A 22,321-nucleotide genomic window follows, 5' to 3' on the forward strand; every position below is an offset into this window, starting at 1 on the left:
GGCCAGTGGGGGCCGCAATCGGCCGAACCTGCCGCGTCAGCAGGTAAATAAAGCTGGCCCGGCCCGCCAGGATGCTTACCCTGGCGAGCCGCGTGCCGAACGTTGCCAACCCCTGATGTAGATAAAGCAATTGAAGTTGGTAAAGAAAAATAGCAAAAAGCAAGATGCTTGTAGAATTGGCCTCCTACCTAGCATAAGTGCATTTAAAAATGATTGTTTTTCTTGCATAGTTGCTGTGTGTTTAGTTTAATTTTTCTTTTGTAACTCTTCAATCTTGAAGTCCATTACATTTAAATGCTAACCTGTAAAAATAATTATTCTTTAATTTTCTAAACTTCATTTCATTGTTTTTCATTGTTCTAGTTAAAATAACGCAGTTTAGTAATTTGTTTTTGTAATTAAGCAAAAGTATCTAAGGCTAGGCCTATTGGAGACCACCAACTCAAACGCTTTTTTTGTTACTGTTCTAATTTGTGCTTAAAATATTTGTCCGTTTTTGATGATATTTTGACTAATTATTGACCAGTTACCTTTGGACTAGTCTTGGTTTTTTCATGGACCGCAGGAGATTCTTGTAGCAATGGTAACCAAAATGAAGGGCAGAAATGCTAGTGTAATCACAGAAGTAGATGAGTTTGCTGTGTTAATATGGTATTTGCACATGAATAGAGCTGAAGTGACTCAAGCTCTCTGCAGGTCTACAGCTAAATGTGTACACTTGAACACATTTCCCACTTTTTCCTGCTGTAATGTGTGCCTAGCTATGCAAGCCCAAGATTCGTTCTTGCCCATGTCAGCTGGACCTCAAACATTTGGAATGACTTTGAGTGTACAATTGCATTCCTTCAGATTGCTCATCTCAGCAAATAGTGTAAAAAGAGAGAGCAATATTTATCCCCTCTTTTTTTCCCAGATACCAACTTGAATTATTTCCAACTAGGAAGTAAAGTGAGTTGCGGGAGTGTGGGTGTGTTTTGTGAAACTAGAGATCTGTAATTGGGGGGCTATTGTAGGGTATAAAATGTCCTGCATCCCCAACCTTCACCTCTTTTTTTAAACATGCTTAACATGTTTTCTGATAACTTCAACTGTTTTGTAAAGACTGCCAGATCACTTTCTTGAAACAACTGGGTATATCATACTTCTGAAACTTGATGAAGCACATGAGAATGGTTTAGTACAGGGGTTCTCAAACTTCATTGCACCGTGACCCCTTCTGACACAAAAATTACTACATAACCCCAGGAGGAGGGACCCAAGCCTGAGCCCGCCCAAGCCCCGCTGCCCCAGGGTGTGTGTGTGTGGGGCTCAAAACCAAAGCCCAAGGGCTTCAGCCCCACGCAGGGGACCTGTAACCTGAGCCACGACTGACAGTTTGAGAACAGCTGGTTTAGTATATTGGGGAAGCTATTCACTTTATGGCAACACATTTAAATTGCTAGTTGGAAATTGATCCTCTAATCCCTAATATCATCTGAATTTAATTTGGGGCCTGTGCAGCCAAAATGTGGGATAAAATGATCATTCCAGGGAGCTGTGAATATTTCACTTCAACACAATTAGGATTAGTTCTCAGAGTGGAGAAACTCCCTTAACACTGTAGATCTATTTTGAGTTCAATGTAATTGGGTATGGAATTAAACTGTAAATTGTTTATTCTCTTGGTAAGACTCACATTGATGTTTTGCAGCAAAACAAAACCAGCAGGCGTTTTGAAATGGAGATGCCTCCCAAATCCGTAGTTAAGCTCCTTAATAAATTAGGCATCTCAACCCCAAATTGCTAAAGTAAGTAAAATCTCGTCCTTACAGGAGAGAGGTCTAACAAGAAAAAAAATTCTTTGGAACGTCTGATTTATCATCCACTGAATTATTTGCTTTTTATCAAAAATCTTTTCCAGTGTGGTCAAAAGGAAATAAGATTTTTCTTTATAATGGGAACTATTATTGAGTTTACAGTCTAATACTTAACTGGGGTTACTTGTTTAAAAGGAGCCTGTGCCAGGTTTTGTGAACACCAGTTTTAAATATCAAAAACGAATAATAACAAACTCTATTAGCTAACCTTTATTAGTAGAAATTGCCCCACATTGATAAATTCTTAGGATTTTTTTGCAGGCATCTCCCTTTTTATACCAAACTAATATTACTAACATATCTATATCTTGGCTAATGTTTTAAATGTTTTTGTTTTTTCCATCTATCCCCAAAACGGGAGTGACTACAAGCACAAATATATAATATAAAACCCCAATATAAAACTTCCATTCCACCCAAAACCTCTCTGCCTGCCCCCTTCCCCCATCTAATGACTCCTTCAGGCAAAACAGAACTTATCCCTCAAGCTGGATTGACATCTCATATCTTGGGTCAGGTCCTTCAAGACAGTTGCAAGGTTAATAAAGTTGAACAAAAGGGGCCAGAAGCCTCTAGGAGTAGCCACTCAAGGAGTACTTAGAAGCTTGTATTATGCTCCTTACCTCTGAATCACTTCCTCAGTGGGGCTGGTGTGCGTTTGCAGCTGGAACTCCAACAGCAAAAACACTAGACTAATGTTGACAAAACCTTGTTTCAGGTGATGAGCTACCCTAGAAACCAAAACCACATTCAGAGCTTCACTCTGAACTGTTGTTGTGCAACATCATTTTTAGATCAGTCTCTGTATTATTGTAAATTATTGCATAGGATGCAAGAGTGCAGTGTAGCTAAAGCAAAAGGCATTTTAACACTTGCATATCCAGTGCATACATTGCATTAGAAGGCTCTAGTTTAAATGATTGTTCCCTATTTGCAAAACCATAACTGTTTTTAAACATGATTTCTATAATATTACTGGCAGGGTTTGTAGCATGTCTGTTACTAATTTCAAAGTAGCAGCCATGTTAGTCTGTATCCGCAAAAAGAACAGGAGTACTTGTGGCACCTTAGAGACTAACTAACAAATTTATTTCAGCATAATTTGTTAGTCTCTAAGGTGCCACAAGTACTCCTGTTGTTTTTTTCTGTTACCTGACGCTTCCCATTATAAGATCCTGTTTTCAATTTTTTGTAACTATGGCAGCGTTTAACTGTTTGGGCTGGAATTTTCCATATCAGGTGACTGTCTAAGGCTGATCTCTTTCTGAAATTTCAGCCATTTTGGAGAACAAAGTTAGCGGGAAAAGTGTAATTTTATGTTAAAAATTTCTGGTGATGGTATCTTTCAGCAGCTCTAGTGCACCCATGCTTTGGTGCAAGGACTTGAAAATTGGTGGGACGGGGGTGTAGCCTTTGTCAGGAATGTGCCATTCGCTGTTTTAATGAAAATCTGCTCAAATTTGGCCAAATTATAAGCCTTTGAAAAATTGTGACTTACACATGCTCAGTATAGATTAATTTTAGCAGCCAAATTCTCAGATTCTGTTGGCACTGAGCATGTTCTAGTTTGGGGCTCAATGAGACTTTCCATTTCAGCTGTGCTGGATCTTGGTCTGGGCACCGGAATTGAAAGTAGGGTGCCTCTCTTGTGATCTCATATTTCCCCTCTGGTGCACAGGCAGTGTGAAGGAAGAAGCTGCCTGGCTTTGAATGTAGAGGGGATAAGGCCAGTCATAGGGATGGAGGATGGACTAAATTGGAGCAAAGGCAGGGTGGGCAGGGAGACTGGCAGATGGGGATAGAAACTGAAATTAACTAGGCAAAATGACTGGGACTGAGGACTAGTGGTAGGGTTGGGGAGAGGTCAAAGATCTGACAAAAGAGCAAGATCTGTTGGGGGGGGGGGGGAGAACTGGGACTGGCTGGGCAAAGACTGGGAGAAGAAGCCGGGATGGAGGGGAAAGAGGATGGGGGTAATTCACGGAGATTGGATGAAGCGCTGAGGGAGGGAGACTTGGACTGTAGGAAAAAAGTTATGTAACAAAAACCTATCGTAATTAACAAAGAGCCAAAATTAAGATTGTACAAGCAAACTTTTGGGGATTAACTTTGCAGGCTTAACATTCCTTTAATGTAGTTTGTGTGTTTGTGTATAGTATATTAAATATACAGTACCATTCAGGGCTCACTAGATTGAGTGTAATTTCACTGCATATCTTCCCAAGACCAGCTCTTGAACCATATTTTAATTTAAATTGTTGTAGCTTATTGGAAATACAGAAGAGGTATTACATTTTGATTTTTCAGAATACTGACACATTTGTTTTACTTCTTTAGGCGAGGTTTAAATCCACCCCACAGGGTTAAATCTATCTCCATGACCACATTCACGCAACAGGAAATAGAATTTCTGCAGAAACATGGAAATGAAGTAAGTGCTTATTTATTGTAGAATACCTAATGTTTGGTGAATGACTTAATTTGTTCCAATATTTGATTTTTAAGAATTTCTCTAGAGGACATATGAGTGCTGCAGCCCAAAAGCAGACTGAATTCTTCAATCTTCTGAATGGACATTTTTAAAAAGAGAACTTCTTTCAGTTACCATGGGAAAACATTGTAATTTTGATCAATTAATGCACTATTCACTAACCAGGAGAGACCTGGGTTCATACAGGTAGCACCTTTACCCTTCTTTTTAGGTGTCCATTTCCCCTCCCTTGGCTTGGAGAAAGTCTAGTCAGGTGCTTGAAGTATGTCAGTCTGTTATGCTGCAACTTCTGTTATCTTCTGCTGTGCGTTCCTGAGAGATGCAGTACGCACTCTTATTTTCATGCTCAGTAAGTTCCATCCATGGAGACTGAAGGCATCACCAGTGTCTGAAGACAAAGAATCTTAAACAGAATAAATCTGTTGTTTGCTTTTATATCTATAGTTCACATTACAAAAAGTCAGTAAAAACAGGTTGGTAAAATTAGTTCCTGAAGCCTTTGAGGGGAGGAAGAGTAGCAGAAAGAAAGGGGGCAGAGAACTTATTGGAGCCCACAGTGGAAGTATTACAACATTATGGATTTGAGCGGTGTTCACCAACTGGTCGAACGCAATCGTCTGGTCTATCCTGAAGACTCTCCCAGTTGATCGCAGTCTCCAGCTGGTGGTGCCGTGGGACTGCCACTAAGGCAGGCTCCCTGCTGCTCCTGGAAGCAGCCTGTGGCCCCGGGGGAGGGGCAGGGGCAGGGGTCACCACACGCTGCTCCTTCCTGCAGGCACTGCCCCTGCAGCTCCTATTGACCAGAAACAGCGAACTGTGGCCAATGGGAACTCCGGGGGTGGTGCCTGCAGAGGGGCAGCGGGGGGGGGGGACACAGGGGTGCATTGGCTCCTTCCAGGAGCGGCGTGGGGCAGGGGCTGCCCCGCCAACCGGGAGCCACCCGGCAGAAGCCCGCACCCTGAGCCCCTCCCCAGAGCCAGCACCCCATACCCCCTTCTGCACCCTGAACCCCTTGCCCCAGTCGTGACCCCCTCCTCCCAGAGCCAGTACCCCATCCCCCTGCCTCAAGCTCAGCCCGGAGTCCCCTTCTGCACCCCACTCTCCTGCCCCAGGCTCAGCCCAGAGCCAGCCCTCTTCTGCACTCTGAACCCCTCGGACCAAGTCCAGAACCAGCCCCCCCTCCCCCCCAAACCCCAACCCCCTGCCACACCCCCAGCCCTCGGGGAAGGGGCAGAGTAGATCTTGTGTTGCACTTAAATTCAAAAAGCGATCTTGTGCGTAAAAAGGTTGGAGACCACTGGATTAGAGGCTACTTACTTATGCTTCAAGAGAATGTTGATAAGGCAAGTCACTTAAAATGATTAGGGCTGTCAAACAAAATTAATTGATTGCAAGATTAAAAAAATTGTGATTAATGTCATGGTTAGTCTATTCTGTTGTTTATTATATTTTTGGATGTTTTTTCTGCATTTTCAAATATATTGATTTCAATTACAGCACAGAATGCAAAGTGTACAGTGTTCACTTTATATTTATTACAAACATTTGCACTGTAAAAAGGATAACAGTATTTTTCAGTTCACCTCATACAAGTACTGTAATCTCCTTAATGTGAAAGTGCAGTTTACAAATGCAGGGTTTTTGTTACATAACTGCACTCAAAAACAAAACAAACGAGTTTGTTTATATTTACAGGAGATAATGCGGTCTGCTTCTGATTTACAATGTCACCTGGCACTTTTGTAGCCGGTGTTGCAAGGTATTTTTATGCCAGATATGCTGAACATTCGTGTGCCCCTTTATGCTTTGGTCACCATTCCAGAAGACATGCGTCCATGCTGGTGACTGGTTCTGCTTGAGAATGATCCAAAGCAGTGCGGACTGACACATGTTCATTTTCATCATCATGAGTCAGATGCCACCAGCAGAAGGTTGATTTTCTTTTTTGGTGGTTCAGGTTCTGTAGTTTCTGCACTGTAATGTTTATCTTTTAAGACTTCTGACAGCGTGTTCCACCTCTTATCCCCCTCAGATTTTGGAAGGTACTTCAGATTCTTAAACCTTGGGATGTGCTGTAGCTATCTTTAGAAATCTCACGTTGGTATTTCCCTTGCGTTTTGTTAAATCTGCAGGGAAAGTGTCCTTAAAATGAACAACATGTGCTGGGTCATCATCCGTGACTGCTGTAATATGAAATATATGTTAGAATGCAGGTAAAACAGAGCAGGGGACATACAATTCTCCCCCAAGGAGTTCAGTCACAAATTTAATTAACACTTTTTTTTTTTAACAAGTCATCAGCATGAAGCTTGTAGGCTCTAAAGTTTTACCTTGTTTTGAGTGCGTTTGTTTTAAAAAAAATTACATGTGTAAGTTGCACTTTCACGATAGATTGCACTACGGTATGAGGTGAACTGAAAAATACTATTCCGTTTCACTTTTACAGTGCAAATATTTGTAATAAATAATATAAAGTGAGCACTATACACTTCGTATTCTGAGTTGTAATTGAAATCAATATATTTGATAAAGTAGAAAAATTCAAACATATTTGAAAAAAAATTCAGTTGGTATTCTATTGTTTAACAGTGCAATTAAACCTGTGATTAATCATGATTGATTTTTTGAGTTAATCACATGAGTTAACTGACAGCCCTAAAAATGATCATCCTTTATAACAAAATATAAGCATGAAATAGGTTGTTCTTTAATGACAATCTGGTTCAGCTTTAAGAATGAAAATAGGAAAAGCTTTTAAAAAGCTGCCTTTTTTTTGTAGTGATACATAGCACTTGCTGAAGAGTTTGACTAACAATCATTTCTAGACAGACTTGAACAAAATCTGAAGTTATTAGTCTAATTATGAAATTGTTTGGCTCTTAACTACTTAAAATCAAATATTTAAATCAGAGTAGTGTTAGTTTCACAAATCTTCAGGTCAGGGCTTGAATAAGTTATAAAATATTGTAGGTTTGTGTTGGTGTAGCTGGGGCCCTGAACGTTCACAGTGTAAAACCGTGATCATGGAATTTGCTATAGATACCACCCTCTTGTTCATAGCATTATGCTCTAGAATCTGAGTTTCATTTAAATTACTAAGATTGCCAAGAAAACTTTTCATTGGTCTATATTCTGTTAACACTTGCAGTGTTTTCCAAAGTTTGCAACAGTGGCTAAGAGGTGCAAATAGCTGCTCTTTTACTACATAAAGATAACTATATCAGAAATATACAGCTAATATGTTTCTCCCATAATACTAAACTCCCTTTTAAGGTGCCAAAACCATCAAACCCCACTGCCTGATTTAATTGCTTCTATATTGCATTTGTATTGTTATCAATACAAAAATCTTCAGTAAGTTGAAAATTGAATGGGACAACATAAGCAGTTTGAATTTAATAGCAAAACAAATAACACAGTGTTCACTGTACTGATTGTATTGTTCCCTGTTCAAAATGCTTCTTTGACTTAAAGCTGCTCCAGAAACCAGAGGGCCTCACTGGGTAAATTAGTTTCAGGTTGCCTTGGAGACACAGTAGCTTGTCCTTAGCAGTGAAGTATCAACAAGAGTAGATGTCTTTTAGTCAAAGTTGAGTATACTTAGCTGAAGTATAAATGTTGATTACAGAGCATCTCTCGGATAGTGCTTTAATGTTTTATAAAAAAACAAAAAAAAAAGTACAATTAAGATATACTTAATTTGTTAAATAAGCATTTTGTTTTCTGTTGTCCTCTTGAGATATAAAGTAGTCCAGAATCTGTCTGATTTCTGAAGCAAATTGGAGTGCCCCATTGAAAAGCTTACTTATTGGCCTAATTTGCTGCACAAAGTAGCACAGGTTATGTACATCTTGAAAGCAGAAATAAGAAGAAATAATTTCATGTTGTAGGAAAAATCGTTGAACAGTTTCTTGTCAGTGCTGTTGCTATACAGGGCTCTTTAACAAAATTGATTAGAAGTTGGATGTCAAAGATTTTAGACATCTAATTTTAAACACTCCATTCCAAAAAAACTTTGCCAGTTCTACCTGTTTACTGGAAATCAGGGCAAGTAAATGTTTAAATCTGTCTTTTGGCACTTTCTCTTATTGTCCTTTGTGGCTGAACAATGATTCTTTTCAATTTGTCAATCAAAAAATATATTGTATTTTAAAGGAAATGCCTGACCTGTAACGATGTCTAGTGATTTATGATAGCCTTGTCCAGCTCTTTGAAAAGGCCAAATCCATGAGTAATCCATCTTAACTTGTGACTTAGATGTGAAACGGTTGGGTGCATTTTCACGGGCATGTTATAAAAATTTAAGTCACTCAAGTTGTGCCTGGTAGTTGTTGGCTTTGCTTGTACGTGGGTTGGAAAGGTAGTGTTGGACAGAAAATAATATAAAGCACATTGAGACAAAAAAGCGAAGACTAACAAGTATTGAATTGTTTAAAAGCTAATAAAGCAAGCATGAATGCTGTTGAATATATGCAAAGTTCATTGGAAATTAATGTGGATTGTTGCTAAGTAAGTTTGTCATTCCAATTGTAATTGGACTGCATACAGCACACACCAATAACAGCTGCAATGATTGGGTTATTTATTTATTTATTTTATTGTTCTTCTCTCACCCACTTGTATCTGGCAAGAAATATAAAGCCATATTTAACATGATTGGCTCCTTAATCTTCATTTTAGACTAGTTCACTTTATTATGTGGTAATTAATGTATATGAGCCCCTAATTCTAAGGGCTGGTCTATATTGCCAAGCTTTTTTGCCAAAAGCTGCCTTTTGGCAATGAAATAGCAGAGGCGTACACGCTGCAAAGCCATTTTTTGCGACAACACTCCTCAGTTGCGGCGCTGTTTTTAAAAAAACAAAGCAAAACAAAACAAAAAAGCCCACCTCGATGAGAGTCAAGGCTTTTTGCACCAAGGTTTTATCACTGTAGTGTCATTGTAGACACCGTGCTTAATTTTAGCGCTGTTATTAGCCTCTGGAAGGTGTCCCAGAATGCCCATCTTAACCACTTTGGTCAGTAGTTTCAACTCTGCCCCCAGTTAAACAACCTTCCACCACTCCCCCTTTAAAGCTTCAGGAATTTTGAAATTCCCCTTCCTATTTGCTTGATGTAGAGAGCTCACATCGCACCCTCCCAGGTGAACGTGGCGGCTCCATGCAGCAAACTATCTCCCACTTGGACCACTGTGGAGCTCCTGGATCTGAGTGTTTGGGGAGAGGTGGCTGTCCAGTCCCAGCTGCCCTCTAGCCATAGGAATTTCAGTACCTACAGCCAGCTTGTGTGCAGCTTGTGCGAAAAGGGATTTGAGTGGGACATGTTGTAGTGCAGAGCAAAGGTGAAGAAGCTGAGGAACGCGTGCCACAAAACGAGGGAGGCAAACTGTCACTCCGGTGCTGTGCCCCAGACTTGCCATTTTTATAAGGAATTGGACGCTATCCTCGATGGAGACCCCACTTCCACCACCAAAAGAACTGTGGATACTTCGGCAGGTCTGAAGCCAGTGGAAAGTGTACCTAACCCAGAGGAGGAAGTCATTAATGAAGAGATGGAGGTTGGAGAAGCTGTGAAGCCCACGACGGGGTTGCCCAGTGGTGCGTCCAGTCAGGAGCTGCTCCCTACTCTAGAGGTGTCTAGCCAGTCTCTGCAGTCGCTCTCTGGAGAGGCAGAACAAGGAGAGGACAGGGCAGAGAAATATACAAGGCTGGCTGTGTTTCTGTGTGCTAGGCACTTCCCCATGCAGCTAGGCAGTACGGTGAAACGGGGAGTTGATGCACTCTGAGAATTCTCCAGAGATCTCTAGGAAACTTTCCTGGAGGTACACAGCAATCCTCTGCCAGAGGTTCCTTGGCATAATTGCTTTGTTCCTTCCCCTATTGAGAGACACTTGGGCAGGGCCCAAAGCTGCACACAGGTAAGCAGCATAGCGATTGGGGCGGAAGCCACAAGTGTGTAGCAGATGCACCCTTGCTTCCTTGCTTACCCTCAGGAGTGAGAGATCTTCCATAGTGACCCCACCTGTGGATAATGATGGGAAAATTTAAAGTGTTGCCCCCCATAAGTGCCCCACGACCCTTTCACATTGCTTTTCTACAATGAACAATGCCCCTGACCTTGGGTTCACTCACCATCTTTGGGGTGTTCTTCCACATGGGTGCTTGCCTAGGGTCACAGAGAAAGTGATAAGTATGTTACCAGCTGTGTATTTTAATGTAGTGTTTCAATGCTCTGTGTGTCGTTGACAATAGTGCTTCTGTTTGTTGTTAATTATGCCTCTCCAGACATGACCTTGAGAAGTCCACCCCCCTGTCCCCCCAACAGCAGCAGGGCATCTGTGCCAGATAAGAAAACGCCCAAGACGAAGCAAGGAAGATATGTTCTGGGAGGTGTTGCTGCAGTCAGAGGCAGAAAAGACTGAATACAAGAAATGGAGGGAAAGCAACACACAGGAAAGAAAATCAAATGATGCATACAATAGGGATGCCACGGAGACGCTGATACAAATTTTGGAGCATCAAACTGACATGGTCCAGACTGAGCAGATGCATGCACGCCCTCCCCTTCAGCACATTCAGAACTCTTTCTCATGCGCTCCACAAACTCCCCCTGCGCATTCCTTTCCGCTTTCTGGCATTTCGCGCTTTCCTCTACACTACACTCCCGCACACAGCTTTTCAAATGAAAGCTGGACTTATGCTCAGCTCTGAAAGTCAATCTCCCCCAGTATCTTCTCCCCCACCAAAAATCTGTGTGTGCATGTGGTGGTGTGTTGTGGCTTATTTGGCAATAAAAGCAAAGTTCTTTGAATTTTAAGCACTTTTTATTTTTTCCATGCAAGTTATAATAGCAGATGACACCTGCAAATCAACAGGCACTTTTATCAATTCCTTACATTGAATCCTAGGCCTTAACAATCACAACTGCTTCCTGGCATACCAAATTTAATTAACCACTACAGTCCCAAGCATAGCAACAAACATTACTGGTTTTTATTTTCAAAGTGTTGCCTCAAGGCATCTGATTCTTATTGCCACACGTTGCACCCCTCTAATCGCCCTGGTATCTGACTGCTCAAAATCAACAGCCAGGCGTTCTGCCTCGGCAGTCCACCCCTGTGTAAATTTTTTGCCCTTCCTTTCACAAATATTATGCAGTGTGCAACATGCAGCTATAACCGTGGGAGTATTTTTCTCATTAAGGTCTAACCTGCCATGTAAGCATCGCCAGCGCACCTTTAATTGGCCACGCACATGTTCAGTGGTCATTCTGCACCTAATCAGCCTGTTGAACTGCTCCTTACTATTATCTAGGTTTCCAGTGTACGGCTTCATGAGCCATGGCATTAAGAGGTATGCAAGGTCTCCCAGCATCACTATGGGCATTTCGACTTCTCCTACAGTGATCTTCTGGTCTGAAAAGAGAGTCCCTGCTTGCAGCTTTCTATACAGGCCAGTGTTCCTAAAAATACAGTCACCTTTCCGGACCACACTGCATTGATGTCAGTGAAACGCCCAGAGTGATCCACAAGCACCTGCAAAAACACGGAGAAGTACTCCTTCCGATTGATGTACTCCATTGCAAGGTGGTCTGGTGCCAGAATTAGATGGCAGGCATAGTCCATCGCCCCTCCAGTTAGGGAATCCCATTGCTGCAAAGCCATCCACAATTTCACGCATGTTGCCAAGAGTCGTGGTCTTTCGCTGTAGGATACGATTTAATGGCCTTGCACACTTGCGTTAACACAGCCCCAACAGTCGACTTTCCTACTCCAAACTGGTTTGCGACTGACTGGTAGCAGTCTGGAGTCACCAGCTTCCACACTGCGATTTCCACACGCTTTTTCACCAAGAGGGCAGCTCTCATTTGGGTGTCCTTGCACCACAGGGCTGGGGCAAGCTCAGCACGCAGTTCCAGGAAAGTTCCACATCTGAAAGTTCTGCAGCTGCTGCTCGTCATCCCAGGCCTGCATAACGATACAATCCAACCACTCTGTGCTAGTTTCCTGAGCCCAAAAGCAACGTTCCACTGTGTTCAGCTCTTCCATGAATGCCAAAAGCAATCTAATGTTGCTGCTTTCCATGTCGGACACAGTGTCTAGCAACTGTGACTGCCATTGCCTTTGTAACATTAAGATTAACTCCACTGCTATTCGTGGTGTGCTAGTGGAAATCAGTGTGGGATCCATTCCTGTGGTGGGGCAAGCAGAAATCAAGGGATGTTGAAAAATGTCATGAACTGAAGATGGAAGCATGTGGTACGCTGGGACAGAAAGCTATGCCAGGGCTGCCCCGGGGGGCGGGGCAAGTGGGGCAATTTGCCCCAGACCTCGCAGAGGCCGCCACAAGAGTTTTCAGGGGCCCCCACAAGAGTTTTCGGTGGCAGGTCCTTCAGTGCCGCCAAACACACCCGGATCGAGTGAAGGACCCACTGCCGAAGACCTAGAGCTGCTTCCGCTCCAGGTCTTCGGCAGCGAGGGCTTCCTCCGCTCTGGGACCGGCCGCCGAAGTGCCCCGAAGACCCGGAGCAGAAGGACCCCCGCCGCCGAAGACCCCAGGCCCCCTGAATCCTCTGGGCATCCCTGAGCAGTGCATCATGGCGCAGTGAGCCCAGACCCATGATGCCCTGCGATCCCCCTCCACCTTCCCAGAAGACTTAGCGGCAGAAGGGAGAGATCTGCACTGTGGGATTGCTGTCATTGCTGATGCAAGTGCTGCAGGTGTGAATGTACTATGCCACCATTGGAAGACAATGTGAACACACACCAGCAATTTTCTTTAAGTGCTTTTTTTATCAGCAACCAAACTCTGGGCAAAAATGCTCTGCCAGTGTAGAGACAGCCTAAGAAATAATTATTTATGCACCATAAAGGACTAGATTAAGTACCCAATGGGAGAACTGAATATATTACAATTTAAACTTTCAGCTTTCCTAGGGCATTACATTGAGTAGTCTACTTGTTGCTGCATAACCCAGATTCGCTATCACTGATTGCGACAAATACGTTAAGAAGCACAATGTATTTGAATTTTTATAAGACCTCTTTTTATATACCACCTTTTCTTCACTCATTCCAAGCCCCCTCTTCTGTTAATTGCTGGGAAGTATGGCATGAAAGGAATCGGTGTCAGTGTGCTCATACTTTTTAGTCCCTAAGTGTTAAGATCACTTTGTCTAGTGTGTGCTCTCTATTGCCACCTTGGAGTGTGGTGATTTTTGTTTTGTTGTCCTCCCCTACTCTTCTCGCGCCCCCCCCCCCGCAACCCCAAAAACACACAATTTATTGGTGAACTAGAGGATCTCTGGAGTGCATGCAACAAGCATGTAACCATCCACGTAAATAAACTTGTATGTAACATCCTCCATTTATGTTTCTGGTGGCTTTCGTTCTCCATGTTTACGTATTAAATTTGTTAATAATACTTTAAAAAATTTAATCCCACATTTGGTGGCATCCTGCAGGAAGTCCAAAGACTATCAAAGTACACACTTGATTTTCTCCATTTCATACTTAAAAAAAAAAAAAAAAAATTCCTACAGAGTGCTATTGAGACCTGTCAAGCATTCTTTCATGTAGTTTATAAATTACTAGAATAGACGTCCTCCAATATTCAAACTTTATCAAATGACTAGGACTACAGAAATTCTTCTACAGCTCAAAGGTCATTCATTTTGACTCCTGACTTCATAATTACAGCAGCAAGCACAGGTGCTTCATGGTGTCAGAAAGGAATTGGGCATCCCGTACCTTACAGTGTGGAAGAATATTTCCCAGTTGACTGGTTGTTGTACAATAATCTAGTCTATGCAGAGGGAAAGGGATCTGCAACTTCTTCTGAAAGTTCTCATTACTAGCTACTGTAGAACAGAATACTGGACTAGGTGGATCACTGGTTTGGGCCGAAGTTACTAAGGTTCAACTAAATTTGGGGAGCGTGTCATGCGTTAGTCACATTCCACATGAACTAATATTTTTCACTTCTTACTCTTTACCATACAATCCATAAGTTTTGCACATGTTGTGGGGGGAAAATGCTTGTTCTCTAATTTATTGGAGGCCTTTTGTTCTTATATTATGAATTTGACCTCTGTGTTACTATAGCACGTTCTGGGTCTGTAGCACTAATTTCAAGCTTTATCTGGTTTTAAGGGTCTCTGTGAAACATATGAAGACTGCTTTTTCAAGAGCTGACTACAATGTTTGAAACAGCCATTATTAAGATGGAATCCCTGCCAGTTTTGCTATAGGCCTTATGAAAGTAATGAGTCACTTAGTCACTGGCATAAGTAGTAGAAGTTATGCCTTCTGTGAAGGTAGCCTCTGAATTACCTTGGATGTCATTCTATTCTTTTGCAATTGCTGAGGATAAAAGGTATAGGTATACTTGTACAGGTGGAAGAGCTTGCAGCTTCCACATTTAACTAAAATTAAAACAGTCATAAATAAAACTTTTGTGGGTTTTAGTTGTAAAGTAGCTATTAATTCAAATCATTGGGATACTATAGTTATTGGGGCAGCTCAAAATTTATATGTTGAAATTACTTTTGATGGAAAACTGGGTTCTTGACTAAATTAGTTGTGGTTTTTTGTGGAAAGTGTCTGCTTTCGGGGGCAGGGGGAGGGAGGGACCTTGAAGGTTTATGCTGCCACAGTGCCTCATTCTTTATAGGTCAGTTTCCCTGGCTGAATTAAATCTACCATGATGTACTGTTTCCTATCTCCAACAGAGGAGGCCCTTGGCGCATCTTAGGAAATGTGGTGTGACCAGGGCCCTGCCTGTAGAAGAGAATGGGGTGCATAAGGCATCCTAACTACAACTCCCATTGAGGCATTGTGGCAGCATTTCCAAATCAAACTTTCTTTTGTCCAGTTGAACTATTTTGGTACTTAAACTTTTTGGGGGGAGGGGGAAGAGAGGAAGAAAAATTGCTCTGAAAAATACCAATATCAATTACTTATTAACTATCTAATGTATGTTGGTGGTTTCTGTTGATGTCTCTTTGCCACCTCCCTTTCAAAGAGCATATTGCCACCTTCCCCTAGTATAGTGGCTCTCAAACTTTTTGTATTGATGTTCCCTTTCAGACAGCGAGCTTCTGAGTGTGATTTTTCTCCCCCCCTTATAAATTAAAAAGTTTTATATTGAACATTATTTTAAATGCTGCATTTATAACTCTGTTGTTGAAAATCAATTTACCTTTTTCTCACTGCTTTTAAATTAAGACTAAAACACATTTTTATCAAATTGTTATAAGCAGAAAAGTTTATTTTTAAAAAATAATTACTGTTTAATACTGGGGGGGACCGGCTGAATAAAATTGGTTAATACCACTTATTTTTTTTTTTTTTTCACAGCATTGAAAAAATGCCCCATTTGCCACTCTTCTGCGCTGCTGCAGGTAGTGGTGCTGCCTTTAGAGCTGGGCGGCTGGAGAGCGGTGGCTGCTAGCTTGGCGCCCAACTCTGAAGACAGTGCCACTGCCAGCAGCACTGCAAACTGCATAAGTAAGGATGGCAGTGCCATACCGTGCCATCCTTATTCTGCGTAACATTTGAACTTTGCAGGGGTGGCTATGGAGTGGGAGGACCTAAGATAAATTTTAGCACCCACAAGCCCCCCGTCAGTTTGTTCCTGCTGTGTGTCTGTGAAATTATTAATCCCTTTTTGCCGATCTCAGTGTTCTCATTGGTCTGCAGTTTAATGCAACTCTTCAGCTGCTGACCAATTAAGCCCTCGGATGTTGTCTCAATCCTATCTTTTTAGTCTCAAGACGACACATGACTATAATCCTCAGAGTCAATTTCCTTAAACTGGTGATAATACAAATATTATGTTTAGGAACAATGATCGCTGCATTTATGTTTACAATACTTTTTGAAGTAAATACACTACATTGTGACGGAAAAGCGGGTAATTTTCTAAAACGCTAGATTTAAATGATATTTGATAGCAGTTGCTCTGTTTCGTGTATGTACTCGCAACCCCCACATCATAACCTCACGACTCCCAGTTTTAGAACCCCTGTCCTAATATGTATGGCTAACAACTGAGGATGCGAGAGGTTTGACAGGCAAGAGTGTAACTGTGTCTGGTTGAGGGACTCTTCTTTTGTTTTTGTTCTTTGTTTAAAGAAATTTCCATGACGTAAACCCTCCGCATTGGTTTGCATTTTGAAAACCTTTCATAAAGAGAAGGGCGCGCGTGCGCGCGCTCTCTCTCTCTCTCTCTCTCTATATATATCCATCCATCTATCCATCCATCTGGATTTTTTTAAATGATAGTTTGTCTCTCTTCACCACAACCCTTCAACCTTCCCTGAAGAGTCTAAATACTGGAACCCTGGAAGAGCATTTGTCCAGGACTGATGAATACAACCTGCACTGCTACACTGAGCTATCTTTGATAATTTATAAGTCAAATCTTTAAATAATCAAACCCTCTCTGCCCCAGGGACTGGTCTACATTCAGAATTTGTCTGCACAGTTTTTTGGGACCAATAATTACCAGTTTTAAACCAATATGCTTACATCGGTGCAAAAAATGTATGGGGGTAGCTTTTGTTTTTTGCATTGGTTTAACTAACAGTCAAACAAGTTATGCTGATTAAGCACTCCGATGCCAGTATAACTGTCCACACTAAGGGTTTGTCCTGATTAGACAGTTTAGTTTATTCTTCTGATTTTAAATTGTTGGAAAAAACTGAGTGTTTAATTACACAAATGACTTGAGATTTGCAATTTAAAGATGGTCTACAAAGATCTTCTCACCTCCCTTCCCCCCTCCCTCCATGTTTGAGGAAACTATACTTCAGGTGGAAAGGATTTTGAGGGATCGAGTGTTCATAACACTGTGTACAATAGAAAGCAAGTTACAGGTTTAACTATTGACTCAACCTGACTTTATCACAAGTGTACTTTCAAATGTCGTTATTACTGGAAGTATACAATTCTTTTTATTCTACCGAGATTAGTAATTCAGCACTTCTGATGTCAATGTTAGTTATTAAACAGTTATAACTGGTTTATGCAAGGAAACTATTTCCAAATCTTTCTTGCTGTGAGTATTCCGTTTTGAAACATAGTTTTGTTGTGTTGTATTCTCTAGTTTTTGCTTTGCAAATCGTTTATGTACATAAGCAAAATAATGGCATCTCTACAGGGGCTCTTGCCCAGCACAGCTATGTTGGGATCACACCACTACATACTCCTGGCGGACATAATTGTGAAAGTTTGTGTGTAGGCCTAGCCTTACTTTATATATTTCCTCAACTGCTTTGTGCCCCCTATTTTGGAAAATGCTGGAATAGATGTTTATAACGTACGTGCTCTCCTTTTGTGCATGCTTTGAGGAGTGAAAACTTTTAAGCATTTGCATTTAAAGTACCATCCTTGATGTCTGTGCTGCCTAATTCAGATGAAACTAATGGGTCACTTGACACCTAAAAACTATCATTTTGGGCTCTCCGAAATTGGGCAGATGCTACTGCATCAGTTCCGCTCTGGTAGCATTTTCAAGGCTTTCTCCAAAGCCAAAACAGTGGGAGACAAACTCCTTTCAAAACAAAAGATGAAACTACAAAGAGCAGTTAAGTCTGTTTGTCTGCTGTGCCCTACTGCAGGAGTGTTTCCCGAACTATGGGATAGTCTCTGCCCTGAAGAACTTGCAATCTAAATAAACAAGATGGAGTGAGAGAGAGGAAGTAGTAGTATCTCCCTTTTACAGATTGGCAACTGAGGAACAGATAAAGGTCTGGTAGGAACTCTGGCAGAGCAGGAATTGAAACCAGATGTCCTAAACTCCATTCCATTGACTTAACTAGAGGACAGGCCTCTTTAGTGTTGCTTCTAAGTGAAGTCAAAGATTTTTTTTTTTTTTTTTTTTTTTTGCAACTAATGCTTCCTTACAAAGGTGTAACATCTGTGGATTGTCTTAAATTGTACTGGTTTTGGTTAATTAAAAAGTTTATGCAAGTTAATTTTGCTTGTATGTTTCTGAACTTTTTGATAAGATGACTGGCACTTTTTCTTTGGCCACTTAAACTACTGTTAATTTAACTAAATTAAATTTTAAAATAAATGAAATAAAATCAAATTTGAAAATGTTTGTACCACCCATGCATTCAGAAGGAAGCTTCATTTCTCTCTCCCCCTTTATTTTATTTTTTTCTCTTGTGGTCAAGAAGATAGTGATAAACTAGAAGGATTCCAGAGAGTTACAGCAATAATTAGAGAGTTGGATAGGTTTTTTGAGGGTAGATTAAAAGATACGTTTGTGTAATTTGACTAAACGATGAGATGGGTTATTTCTATGTGTTAGAAGGATATAAAGGTCAAGGAATGAAGAATTGTCTCTTCCATGGGAGTTTGAGAAATAGGATGACACTAGAATTGTGAGCTTTAATTGAGTTAGCCTACCAATTCTATTTAAATTGTGGAATAATCTCCATAATGGAATGCTAAATCCAGCTCAAAGCATTGGTATACGTACAGTAGGGAACGATCATATAACAACACAACTATGGACCAGACCTAATATTCAAAATAGAATCTCTAGCAGTTGTCTATCTTTTGGTATACTTAATATCACAGCCGAAGGGACGATGGCTAATTAAAGGAAACTTTCATTTATCCTGGTGAATTACAGTGTAGTCTTTCATGTTTGCAAGTCAGTTAAGGCTGATCCTGATGAGACTTAAGTACCATTTTAGGCCTGGAATTTGTGTGGTTGATTCCCAACGCAAGTGATCTCGGCTGACCACGTTTCCTTTAATAGCATACACCAGCATTTGTCAAACTTGGGGTCTTGACCCAAAAGGGGGTTGTAAGCCTATTGTAGGGAGGTCACAGTATTGCCACGCTTATTTCTGTGCTGCCACCAAAGCGGGGTGGTCAGAGAGTGGTGGCTGCAGCCTGCATGCCCGGCTCTGAAGGCTGCGCTGCCAGCAGAAGCAGCACAGAAGTAAGGGTGGCATAGTATGGGTGGTTGGAAGGGGGTGAGGGCAATGTGGGGACATCACAGCCCTAAATACTTTCAAAGAATGTCTCCGCAAAGAAGGGTTTCAGAGTAACAGCCGTGTTAGTCTGTATCCGCAAAAAGAACAGGAGTACTTGTGGCACCTTAGAGACTCTCCTCTATATATGTTCAATTCTATATGCATCCGAAGAAGTGGGCTGTAGTCCACGAAAGCTTATGCTCTAATAAATTTGTTAGTCTCTAAGGTGCCACAAGTACTCCTGTTCTTCTTTCAGCAAAGAAGGTTTGAGAATCCCTGGCATACACTATTGTATCTGATTGTTCACTTAAGTTACGAATTTTTCCTAATAGCTTTCAGATACTCTAAGTATCTTTTTGGGTACATTATCTCATGGCCCACTTACCAGAAAGGCAGCAGATAAAAGGTTTAGTCACCAAAATGTTTAGCAATTCTAAAATGTATACGTTCCAGGTAGGTTACAGTTTGAGTAGATTGTATGTTAAAATTTCAAATCAGTGTCTTCATTATTTGGATATTTTGGCTCTTAAACTAAAACACTAAAAACAAGTACTATATATGTTTGTTTGTTTTTAAATGTTTTTGTGATTTCTGATTTACCAGCATTTCCTAGTCTCTGCCATTTTAAAACTTTTCCTATTTTCATTGTGGCACTGTTTTTTCTCCATGTAATCCCTTATGTGCTTTGCCTGCTCTTACATTACATTACTTTTCAGTTTTTAAAAATGCACCAGATGTGTGTGTATATCATTGCTATTCTAAAAAGACTACAGGAAAAAATTTCATGATTGTACTGTAGATTACAATCGAAGGTTTGAAGCCAACTTTTTTTAGATTCTGAAATTCTCAGAATGCCCCAAAGCATGTTCTTCAATGGAGCATCTGGGTGCTATCATGATACAAATACTAAATGATCACCCACCACTCTACAGCATATCCGATACACTCAAATTGCATGTTGCTATGTAATTCAGTTAAATTTAACACATGCATAACTTTAGAATAAGAAACATCTGAGACAGTAAGATGATACTTAATGCAGACATAGTCTATGCCCTTTAAGGTTTGCCTTGGATAAGCTTTAACACAAAACTCTTCAAAGGGCTTTTGTTATAGTTTGACTTTTAGCTGTAATAAGCAATACTTTCATTAATAGGTGATACAAATGTCATTATGTGAGTGCCATCTCTGCTGTTTTCTTTCTTTTTGTTAATGTAACCTTAATGATAAACTTAATTTGCATCCCTGAAGTTTGGGAATAGTGAAATAAAGATGCAATGCTTAACCCAAACAATGCCCGTATTTGTCTAATAAAAGGAAAACAAATTGATTATGTGCATAACAATGGAGCTGTTTTCCACCCCTCCCCCCACCTCCCCAATTGTGCTTAATACTCACGTTTTGTGTGTTGCTGGAAGCAGTGGAGAGGTAAAACCTGAGTGGTGCCTGGAAGTGAGGTAGGGATTCTGTCAAAGCTAGCCCTTGTAACATGCATTTAATTTAAAAAGGGAAAGAGTAAATCAAGGAAACTTTAGTCAAGTTACTGCTTTTGTGTTTAGGTGTATTTGAAAAATAAAAATAAATTAGTCCTACTTCCAAGAAATCTATTGCAAGTTTAATTCTTGAAGGTTAAAAAATGCTTGTGAAACTCTGCCCTGATCTATACTACACAGTTAGGTCAACATAAGCTGCCTTATGTTGACCTAACTTTGTCAGTGTACAGCCTTGCTCCTGCTGATGTAAGTGCCCTACTACACTGACATAATAAGCCCTACATCACTCACGGAGGTGGAGTTATTTTTGGTGTAGGTAGGGTGATGTGGTGTCAGTGTAGACACTGCCTTACTTATATCCTCTGTTGGCTGTCTTGTCAATTTCATGGCTCCTGGAGCTGTGAAATTGACAAGACAGCCCAGCTTCAGCTGCCCCCCAAGCTCCCTGCTCCAAGCCGGGCTGCTCCCCAGGCTCCCAGCTGGGCATCCTGCTGTCCCCTCAGCTCCCTGCTGGGGAGCCCAGCAGCTGACTGGACTTCAGGCGTGGATCTTCCTGCTGGAGGCAAGAAGCCCTGGATGGCTGGCAGCGGGGAGTTGAGAAGCACCAGGCAGCTTCCCCTCCACCCCCGCTCCCAGCGGGGAGCTGTGCAAAGCTGAGAGCCCTGGCTCCCAGCCCCTATGCTGCCCCTCTTCAGTTGGTAAGCGTTCCTGATGAGGATATACACCACTGACAGAAGGAGGGTTGTGTGGACATCAGCAGTAATTACTGCAGAGGCTGTAAGTTGACATAATCTAGATTTATTTAAGATTGTAGTTAGATATACCAACTGATGATTTATTCAAATGTGGCTTGAGACAATATTGGAATTCAATTAATACACAAAAACAGCATTTTAAAATTGTTTGTTAGCTCAATAAAACTGCCATAAAATGTGCTGAATGCATAAGAAAATTTAGCAAAACATGTTTTCCATTTAAGCCAACATGTATTTATGTGGTTAATGAATAGAATAAGTAATACTGGCAAAATAATAGTTTTGCTGATACAAGCTCAGTCCACACAAGGAGTACTTTGCTGGTAGGATATACTGGCATAGCTATAGGGACAAATTTGTAATGCTGGTGTAGACCTGGCATGTGCTTGCCCTGCCTTCTGGGAACTCCACATGAAGGGAACCCCTAGCAAGGGATTTCTGGGATGGTTTCTGTTTTCTTTAAACCACCTGAGTGACACAAAGAGCAGAGAATCTCCTCCTAAGTACTTATGGTGCCCCCTTGACCTTCCTGAAATATCTTCCAAACTCAGACTGAAAAGGTTGGATGCCACTGACCTGAATCAGTCCTTCTACCACGGATGATCATACTTAAAGCCAAATTAATACATTCCATCGGACTTTCAAACTGGCACTCAGCTATGATACAGGAAGCAGTGCTTATGATTCAGAAAGTGGAACACGTCCCTCTGAATCTATCAGGCCAGTGCACTG

The 22,321-nt window shown here is 41.3% G+C and overlaps 1 protein-coding gene across 22 annotated transcripts in view; it reads left to right on the forward strand.

The window, feature by feature from the left end:
- Positions 1-22,321, forward strand: part of AGFG1 (ArfGAP with FG repeats 1) — a 78,993-nt gene that overhangs the window by 15,269 nt on the left and 41,403 nt on the right. For all 22 annotated transcript variants that reach the window (XR_004647082.1, XM_034781295.1, XM_034781299.1 and 19 more), the window contains exon 2: positions 4,194-4,287. Coding sequence is in view for 21 of the 22 variants with exons in the window: in XM_034781295.1 (XP_034637186.1) it covers positions 4,194-4,287 (94 nt within the window). In the remaining variant the exon portion in view is untranslated. The remainder of the gene's footprint in view (positions 1-4,193; positions 4,288-22,321) is intronic.

This window comes from Trachemys scripta, chromosome 9 (assembly GCF_013100865.1).
Source record: "Trachemys scripta elegans isolate TJP31775 chromosome 9, CAS_Tse_1.0, whole genome shotgun sequence".
Taxonomy (NCBI): Eukaryota; Metazoa; Chordata; order Testudines; family Emydidae; genus Trachemys; species Trachemys scripta.